Source organism: Lichenostomus cassidix, chromosome 4A (assembly GCF_008360975.1).
Source record: "Lichenostomus cassidix isolate B80296 chromosome 4A, HeHo_3.0, whole genome shotgun sequence".
In the NCBI taxonomy this organism is placed as follows: domain Eukaryota; kingdom Metazoa; phylum Chordata; class Aves; order Passeriformes; family Meliphagidae; genus Lichenostomus; species Lichenostomus cassidix.
In genome coordinates this window covers 3,944,799-3,954,432 of record NC_139485.1, presented here as the reverse complement: position 1 = coordinate 3,954,432, position 9,634 = coordinate 3,944,799, and the positions used below count along the sequence as shown (strand labels likewise).

The window sequence follows — 9,634 nt, the reverse complement described above, 5'->3', positions numbered from 1 at the left end:
GGTTGCCCTCTGCAGGCTCCACAGCTGCAGGGGACCAGGGGCACCCATGGGAACTGTGGCACCCACGGGACAGAATTTCAACTTGTAGACCACCTGCTACAGCCCTGGGGCCATGGGGTCCCACCAGTGTCCCCACCAGAATGCCATCCCCCCATGGGGATCATGGGGCTTGGGAAAGTAGCTGCAAGATTCCCATAAAAGGGGGAAATCTTCCAATTTGGAGCCTGCAAAGCTGAAAGCAGGTCCGTGGGATGGGACACCCTTATTTCCCACTGAGAGGTGCTGGGGGTGAGGGAGGTGACAGGGGGACATCACTGCTGTCCCATGGGGATGTTCTCCCACACCACCACAGTGGCCAGCTGGCACAAACACAGCCCAGGGGGCCTGGGGGATGTCCCCAGTGCTACCAATGAGGGGGGACAACTCACTCCCCTGCCCCCAGAATGCTGTCTTGCTTTTGCAAAAGCCTTTTTCCCCAGAAGCCCCGAGCGGGGCCATAGGGCAGCCACTGAGCACCCAGGAGCTGGCAGCCAAGGGGTGCTGTGGGGGCCGGGGGAGGGGCCCGGTCCCTTTAAGGGGGGTGGCTGTCACTCAGAGAGCCCTTTTCTTTGCTGGAGAGCCGGACAGGCACCCAGAGGGGGAAATAGAGGGCGTGGGACCGCCAGGCAGGGCAGGGCTCCGCACACAGCAGCGAAGCAGCCGAGCGGCGGTCGGGGGAGCTGACCAAGTCCAGCACCATGGGTGAGTATGGGGTGAGGGTGGGGGCCACCCGGAGAGCTGTTGCTGGTGTCTCTGGGGACCTTATCCCAGAGCAGAGCCCACTGAAACTTTCCTCTGGCACCGTGAGGTCCTGGTGACCCCGCTGTGCCCATGCCAGCCACGGGAGCTGCTGAGGGAGGATGCCTTGGCATGGCACGGATGACGTTTTCTTTCCCAAGGCAGCTTTCTGTCCCGGTGTGCTGGCTGTGGGGACAGATGCCATCCTCATAGCCTGTCCCACCCGAGCTCTGCCACATGGACTGGAGAGATGAGAGCTCCTGCTGGGGTCTGGCTGGAGCTGGGAGGTCCAGGCAGGGCAGAGAGCCTGTCACAGCTCATGCCACTTGTGTGCCAGCAGCTTTGGGAAAGCGGAGGAGTGCCTTGTGCCTCAGTTTCCGTACTGATACAGCAGAGCAAATACCTACCGGTGTATCCCTGGGATATTGGGGGTGCTCTGTTCCTGGGGGTGCTCTGTTCCTGGAGGTGCTCTGTTCCCAGGGGTGCCTTGTGCTGCTGTCCCTTGCTGCCTCCTCCTGTCTGCAGCACATTGTTTGGTGCTGGCAGCAGCGGAGCCTGGGTACAAGGCTCAGGATTGTGTGGTACAAGGGCTCTTTCTCCCCTCCTCTCCCCTCCCCAGGCTTCCCCACTGCAGCTTCCCAAAGCTCGAGGGGCTGTGGCAGGGAGCCTGTCAGGCCCTATTGCATCCCACGACTCGCAGTCCCCTGGGAATGGAGCTGTTCACTGCCCCAGAGTGGGCACCTCCATGCCACCTCCCAGGTGGCCCAAAATAAAACCAGAGAAGGCAAGTTTGGCCCAGCACCCTGCTGAGTGCACAGGGCTGTCCCCATGGGTCCCATTGAGGTTTGGGAGCAGCTCTGGCCAAGATGAACGAGGCCCCCCCTGGAGCTGCTGCATCCAAGGCAAACAAGAGGGAGGGGTCCCAGTGCTCCCCTATAGCGCTGCCTTTGTTCCCTGTTTGCTCTTGGCATGGGGCAGCCACTGGGGTGGCAGTGCCAGGACAATCCCCCATTGTCCTCGGTGCCACTGCGCAACCTTGCTCCCAGTGGGGAGGGGAGAGCTGGCCAAGACCCCACAGCTCTCTTGTCCTTTGGGGGAGGAGATAAGCACTGTGGGATTTGTGGAGGGAGCGTGGGTTTGGTGTGGGTGCCTTCCTGGCATTCAGGGCAGAAATGCTCTGCCCAGATGCGATGTGCTCAGGCTGCCACTGTGCCCTGGGCAGTGGGAAGCCAGAGCCCACTTGGGGAAGGGGAGCAGCTTTCTTGCACACAGGTGTTTAACAGCCAGGGCAGCAGCTTGTCCCAGCCTGGCTGGAGCCAAACTGGAGCCATGTGCTGGTGGGTGCAAACCCACCTGGCTGCCTGCCTCCAAAGCAGGCAGGAGAGCAGCTGGCTGAGCACCTCCAAACCCAGCCCACGGGGAAACTGAGCCAACACTCGTGCATGTTAGAGCCCTGACGTGCAGAAGGAGCAGGTGCCCATGGCCTCACTGCTGAAAAAATCCAGCATTTAGGCATTCCAAGCAGCACACTGGCATGTGTCCTCACTTTCCCTGCCCACACACAGGTCCTGGAGGACTAAACCTATTACACAAGTGCTGTCACTCACGGAACTAACACAGCTCCTTCCTATAAGCATGTCTGCCTACATAAAGGGGCTGCTGCAGGGTGCCAGAGGAGAGGATGAGTGCAGCTCCAGGTGCCACCTGGAAGCCCAAAGTGCTCGGGGTGATTGCTTACTCCTGCTGTGCTGTGCCGATCAGGGCCACGTTGCTGGATCTTCCCTGGGGTTTGTTCTGTGCAGGTTCTGGGTTCCCCTCCAACTTTATTTATGGCAAAATAAAGCTGCAGGAAGCTGGCGTGGCCGCTGCCCGCAGCTGGGCTGTGGCAGCAGTGGGGAGCCCATTAGCAGCTTGTTTGCCAGGTCCCACTGGCATTACACTACATCACGCTCTATTTCCATCTGTTTGTCACAGGTCAGCATGGCTGGCTTGCCTCAGCTCCTCACAGCCCCAGTGCCCCACGCTGCCACTGTCCCTGGGCACCCTTGGGTGGGCTCCTGTGCTGCTGCTTAGAGAGCTCTCAGGGGAGCTGCTGGGTTTGGCTCTCCTGCCCTGCAATGGATCATTTCTAGATTTCCTTCCCTCCTCCTGCCAGGCACCTTTCTCCCACGCGCTTGTGCTCCTGAGCTGTAGGCTCCAAGCAATCCTCATCCCAGCAGTCCTGTCCCACCTCACCTCTTTTCTCCATAGGTTTACTCGAGTGCTGTGCCAGATGCCTCATCGGGGCACCCTTTGCTTCCTTGGTTGCCACTGGCTTGTGCTTCTTCGGGGTAGCACTGTTTTGTGGCTGTGGGCATGAAGCCCTCACAGGCACCGAGCAGCTCATCGAGACCTACTTCTCCAAAAACTACCAGGACTATGAGTTTCTCCTCGATGTGTAAGTACCCTGCTGCAGTAAATCCCCCTCACACCAGAGCCTCGCACAGCTTTGTCCTACTCTGTGCCAGGCTGAGGTGTCTGGCTGGGCTGGCCAGGGCCAGGTTCTCACCTGGGCACCAGGGACACCCCAAGCTGCCTTTGCCCATGGCTCTGTGGCAGAGTCCGAGTGGCCACTTGTTTTCATTTCACACCAGTTTTTATCTGACCCTCACTAGATGTCCTGGGTAGAGCTGGATCTCTGCACTGGGTAGGTATGGAGGATGTGGGGAAGTCAGTGGCAGCCTTGCTCACCCCAGCTTTGCCTCAGCTTGCTCTTCTTGTGGCTTCACTCTCTGTTTTGGTTCCCTTGGGGCGGTGTGGGTAGGGAAAGTGGCAGCAGCCAGGCTGCCACACACAGAGCTGAGCTCCCCAGCACCTGAGCATCCCTGCCAACTCCTCTCCCCCACAGCATCCATGGTTTTCAGTACTTCATCTATGGCACAGCTGCCTTCTTCTTCCTCTATGGAGCCCTGCTCTTGGCCGAAGGCTTCTACACCACCGGCGCCGTCCGGCAAATCTTTGGGGACTACAGGACCACCATCTTCGGCAAGGGCCTCAGTGCAACGGTAACTGGGGGCCCGAAAGGGAGGGGAGCGCGAGGCCCCCAGCGAGCTCACTCGTGGCAGCGGGTGTGTCATTGTTTGGGAAAGTGGCTAGGACATCCTGACAAGGTGATCTTAACCGGGGTTTGGCACCCCTTCGCGCGCCCCAGCGGGTTCACCACGCTCGGTGTGGCCAAACGGCAGGAGACTGCGGCCGTCCGGGTTTTGGGATATCCCAAAGGGAAGCGCAGCCTGGCCGCCCTCCCCCAGGCCTGCCGTGGTCCCTGGGGACCAGAGCAGCCCAAATGGCCACATTTAACAAAACTGCTTCATGTTTAAACGTTGGCAGGGAGAATCACTAGCATCCCTGCAGTGCTGACAGCTCAAAGCTCTATGGCACCTGATACCCCTGGGGTCATCCTCTCTGCTGTGCTTGGGAACCATGACAAAGTGCTGGCAAAGGGATCTTGTGGCCTGGGGATGCAGAGGAGCATGGCTGTGGTTCCCTCAGGGGCTGGTTGGGGTGGCACCACGGAGGGAGGGCAGGAGAGCCACACTGACACGCCAAAGGCAGCTTTTGCAGCTGCCCTCCTACAGAGACCAAACCCTGCTTGGCCGTGGGCATGGTTATCCCCCCCGAAGGTGGCAACCATCCTGCTGCTGCCAGTCACCCCCATGCACTTGCAGCCGGGCATGAATCCGGGACTGGCGCCAGCCCTGGGAGCTGCAGGAGCCCCAGCTTGGGCTGCTGTCCTGTGCTGCCTGCCTGGGGACTCGCTGGGTCTGGCAGGCGGTGCAGAGCTGGGTGCAGGCAGCATCACAGTCCCCCACCTGCCCTACTCCCTCCCCTGCCTGGGGAACCTCGCGCTCCCCTGTCTGTGGCCTTGGCCACTTCATAACCACGGCTCTGCCCTGGTCTGTCCTGCCCCTTGCAGTTTGTGGGCATTACCTACGTCCTGACCATCATCTGGCTCCTGGTCTTCGCCTGCTCTGCGGTGCCTGTCTACATCTATTTTAACACTTGGACCACCTGCCAGTCCATTGGCAACCCCACCAAGACCTCAGCCAGCATTGGCACCCTGTGTGCGGATGCCAGGATGTATGGTGAGTACCAGGTTCACCACCCAGGAGCAAAGGCTCAGGGCAGAAGAGAGGGGATGGAGGACAGGGCCTAGACATATTAGGCTGGGATAAATCAGGACAAGTGCTGGAGAGCCCTGAAATGCTGGGGGGTGTGGGGCACACATGGCTGCAGGAAGCTAAGCAAGAAAGCCAGCTGGTGGCCACGCCCAGCTCACCTGGCTCCCACATCTCCACAGGTGTCCTGCCCTGGAATGCTTTCCCTGGCAAGGTGTGTGGCTCCAACCTGCTCTCCATCTGCAAGACCAGCGAGGTAAATACCTTCTGCCACCCCACGTGTACTCCCTTCAGTGGGTCACCTTGTCACTGGCTCACTGGGACCTCACCCCCTTCTTCCCTTGCAGTTCCAGATGACTTTCCACCTCTTCATCGCAGCCTTCGTGGGGGCAGCTGCCACGCTGGTCTCACTGGTGAGTCAGTGCTCCCCCTGCCCAGCCGTTCTTCTCCGCCTGGCAAAGATGTGGGGGAAAAAGACAGCGAAGGTGGTGGGCATGGATGGGACAGAGCCTGTGCTCGTGTCATTTTCTGGCACGTAAGTGCAGATGGTGAACCCAGGCCATAAGGTAGAGGTGGCTGCAGGAGGGGATCTGGAGAGGCTTTAGGAGACCACCAGGGAGAGGTCCTGCTGTCAATGCACTGAGCCCCTGCCTTTCCTGGCTCTCCTTTTGCTTTGCACCAGTGACACAACACTGCAGTGTCCCGACGGTGCAGTGGGGTTGTGGGCTCTGCAGAGCACTGCTCTGTTGGGGTGTGGGGCTGGGGGTGCTCCTCGCTCACTTTCTCCCCACCCACAGGTCACCTTCATCATCGCTGCCACCTACAACTTCGCAGTCCTCAGGCTGATGGGCCGAGGCACCAAGTTCTAGCCTGCATGGCGGAGCCCAGCCAGACCAAACACCCTTCTCTTGTCTAACCCCGAGGCTTTAACACTGCAGCCACCTGACACCAGGTCTCCTGCGTTAACTCTGCCTTCGCTGATGACTCCCCTCCTCTTCCTCCCTCGCATCCATTGTGCTGAGCGTGACCAGGAAGGAGAGCTTCCCACCAATGGACACCTCTTCATGCACTTTTCTCTCGTTGCTCATCCGTAACCGGTTCGCTCCAGAGCCAAGCCCATCAAAACCAGCCATAGAAGAGGAGGGACTTTTACTCCAGTGTCCCAATGTCACCTAGGGATGAGCAAAGGCCTTCAAGTTCCTGGGAGGAAGAAATCCATGTAGGTTGCTCCGTGAGTAGCAAGAGGCTACCTAGAGAGAAAAGGAAGTTGTCCCAGTCCTGGTACCATTGCTAGAGACTCTCCTGGAGCTGTCTGCTGTCATCACCCATGGATGGAGAATAAGAGAAGGATTTTTCTTTCCCTTAGCAGAGAAATGATTTTAACCTAAATTGCCTGCTGCAGCAAAGGCAAAGGGAGCTCAGGGCAAGGATCTTCCCAGTGTGGAGAAGAGAGTGCTGACCCCAATGCCGATAAAGCCCTAACCCAGCTGCCCCTATTAAAGCCTAAAGGAGTTTGGTGTCTCTGTAGACAAGGGGGACTCTTGGCTTTACCCTCCAGGCAGCAGAGAGGCAGCAATAGGTTTGACTGAGGAGGGGACATCTCTGCACCAAGCCCTGGGAGCGTAAAGCCAGAGCCATCCCTCCATAGGCAGGGGATAACCCTTGGGACCGCGTGCCTTCACCTGCCCTGCCCTGCCAGTGCCCTTCACAATGGTGCTCTTCTCTGGGGTGACGTCTGCTTCTCTAACCGCTGCGCCGGAGAGCTCAGCTCGTTTCTCACCCATGCCAGATGTAACCGCCCCTCCTTCTGTCCCCCTCGTCCCCTCACTTTTCTTCTTGCAAGTCAGGACAACTGTCTTGTGTCTGCCAGGGTGGGAGGGACTGGTAGCATCTTGCTTCCAGGTGAAACCATGAAGGAATTGAGGAGGGAAGGAAAGGTGGCGGTTTGGGGGTCACAGGGTGCAAACACAGCCCACCTCTGCAATCCAGATCTTTTCTGGTGACAGTCTTTTCCCATGGAGAGGGGTAGTGGTGAGAGGGGTAGTGGTGCGAGGGGTTGGGTGGATACCTCTCCTCCATGACTGTTCTCCAGCTGGAGGAAAGCCCTCTGGCTGGGTAGCATGGGTCCAACCAGACCTGCAGAAGTGCTGTTTCCAGTCCTCCCTGACAACCGGTGATTTGTTTTGCTCTACCCTGCCTCTCTCCTTAACGCTAATCTTTGTGTTTATTTATTGGAGAAACTACTTTCAGTGGCAGACTGTAGCTCCATCTCGCATGGATTTGTTTTAAATTTTTTTTTGTGTCTGTACTATTGTTTATATATATATTTTTAAGTGCTAGTTTCAGCAGGGGCAAGGATAGGAAGGCAGATCTGCTGAGCAGTGCATTTGAAGGATCCTTGCCAGGAGTGCTGAAATAGGTTGGCCAGGCTACCAACGCACACGGGATGGGGAGGGGGGAGATGCTAGGAGGGGTGGCAGGGTGGGGAGAAACCAGTCAAGATCTGGAAATTCACATCAATGCTATCTCTCTTGGGGGTTTGCTGGGGTTTTTTTGGTATCCATTTAACAAAAAATAACCAGGTCCTCCTTCCCACCCTTGTCCCCAGACCCCACACACGCACACACACATGCACACACACACAGGCAAAAAGAGTTAATCAACTGAAAGTGTTTCCTTCATTTCTGATCTAGAATTTCAACTTGTTAACCAGCAATAAAAAGGAGCAAGTTTTTAGAGACTTATCTTACAAGATGTATTTTATAAAAATTAAAGAAAATACATTAAAATTAAGAACATTCTGAATATGATGTACGTCTGCCTGTCCATTTGTTGTGCTGGCTTTCCCAACCCCCACCCCACCCCAAACCAAAAAAAAAAAAAAAAAGCAGGGAAGGGGAGGCTGCAGAGGAGAAGGTCTCAGAGGAGCAGCACTTGCTGTCCCATGTGTGGGCCAGCAGCCCCTGCAGGACTCTGCCCACTCCAGCCACGAGGTTCATAACTCTGACTTTAAAATCATTGTTCCCAGCTGGGGGGCCCTTAAAACCTCTATTTCTCCTCTAGCCACCCTGAGGAAAGCCAGGGTCTTGTAGCAGCTGCTTGCTTGTGTTTGGTGGTTCTGCTGCCCTTTAACACTCAGCCCACGTAGTGACAGGCTCTGTCTCCTCATGTGGCAGCCACAGCACAGCCACAACAAAACTAACAGGACAGCTCAAGCCAAGCTGGCTGGCCTCCACTAGGCAGCATGTGTGGGATGAGCATGTCCAGAGACACACAGGGTGTGCGATTCTCTCGCTTGCAGAGAGCCCTGTGTGGAATAGGATGGTCTTGTTTAAGCATGAGGACACATTGCACTGTCACAGAGCCCTACAGGTCCTGTCTCTGGCTCCGTGGTAGCCACGTGCCATTTGCTGCAGGATTGTTAACAGTGTGCACAGTGCTGGCGCATGGGAGGGCATTGGCTGCTGCCTCTCTGCCCCAGAAACACTTAGGTGCATCTTTCCATAGCAGCTGCTCAAAAATTACTGATTCAAATGTTGTTTCCCTCGGGAATTCTCCCCAGGAGCTGTGCTCAGGGCCTCCAGGGAGTGAGGCCACAAAGGGATACTCCCAGCCCCACACTCAGACCCCAGGACTGTTTGCAGCAGGTCTGTCCAAAAAGACAGATGTCAGGCACAGCCACATGCCCAGGAATGACTGGGTGGGACCTTCACTGCACTTCCTAAACGGGACTCTAGCCCATATCCCACTCCCCCCTCTCTTCCCTGGCTTCAGGTCCCTCCAAACAGGCAGCAAAGTTTCCCATGCAGCCAGGGGAGGTTTAGCTCATGCACTGCTGCTGCCCCAGCTCAGTGGCACAGCTCGGCCTTGCCCCGGCTGACAGAAACCCATGGGGCTGCAGCACCATCAATGGGGCCCTTTGTTCCCTGCGTTCCCAGATGCCATCACCCTCCTCTCCCCACGCTGAAAGGGCTCTGTGTGTGCACAATCAGCCGCTGGGCAGGAGCGAGCTGGGGAACAAAACACCATCTCTTTCCCCTGGCAGAGACTGGTGCCCCCCTGGCCGGGGTGAGGGCTGGGGACAGCAAGTGCGAGGTGGTATGTGAGCGCAGCCAGCAAGGCCAGGCAAGCCTGGGGGCCAAAGGACATATGTAGCCACGTGTAGCCTCATCAGGTGTGCCCTTGGCCATGCCTTGCTGCCACCCTTCTGGGGACATGGGACCTGCCCTCACGACTCCTTTTCTGGGCACCCAGGGCCCTCCAGGAGCTGGCTGAGAAAAGATAGGGAATGAGCTCTGCCTCATACCAAACCACATCTCTGTTAACTGGCCCAGCAGGAGAGCTCTGAGGAGGGGAGTCAGTGCAATCACATTTTCCCTCGTCTAGCTGCTGAAATGTGGCTGTACTTCCCTCCCACAAAGGCTGCACCAGAGAAAGGGACCCGGGAGTAGGTCCCATGGGCTGCCTTGCTGGCAAGAAGGCAAGGTGACTCCCATCCCTCCATCCTGTGCCCTGCCGCCCGGGGAGAAGGCCCTGTGTGCCTTGGGGAGAGGAAAAGAGAGGGGAGGCACCCAGGGGTGTTGATGATGACCACAGGTCCCCAGCCGTTCGCTCAGGCGGCCCCCAATGGCGAAGGGCCGCCGGGCTGATGCTGCACCCGGCCGCCTCAGCATCCCCGATCCTCCGGCCGCCTCAGCATC

At 57.6% G+C, this 9,634-nt stretch overlaps 1 protein-coding gene across 2 annotated transcripts; it reads left to right on the top strand.

Moving 5' to 3' along the window:
* The first annotated feature begins 605 nt into the window (after nt 1–605).
* Nucleotides 606–7,744, top strand: PLP1 (proteolipid protein 1). Of its 2 annotated transcripts, none has more exons than XM_085060146.1 (7): nt 606–741; nt 3,028–3,214; nt 3,665–3,821; nt 4,733–4,901; nt 5,117–5,190; nt 5,282–5,347; nt 5,732–7,744. In XM_085060146.1, exons 1-7 carry the CDS (start codon nt 738–740, stop codon nt 5,801–5,803), a joined length of 729 nt encoding a protein of 242 aa, XP_084916272.1. In that variant the 5' UTR covers nt 606–737; the 3' UTR covers nt 5,804–7,744. The 2 variants fall into 2 exon arrangements, with proteins under 2 accessions (XP_084916272.1, XP_084916271.1); XM_085060145.1 differs by having other exon boundaries at nt 3,665–3,926.
* The last annotated feature ends 1,890 nt before the right edge of the window (nt 7,745–9,634 follow it).

Excerpts from the sequence above, each read along its gene's own strand:
- PLP1 (XM_085060145.1), top strand. Across the intron at positions 3,215-3,664 it reads TATGAGTTTCTCCTCGATGT|CATCCATGGTTTTCAGTACT; the intron begins GTAAGTACCCTG and ends TCTCCCCCACAG. Across the intron at positions 5,191-5,281 it reads CCATCTGCAAGACCAGCGAG|TTCCAGATGACTTTCCACCT; the intron begins GTAAATACCTTC and ends CTTCCCTTGCAG.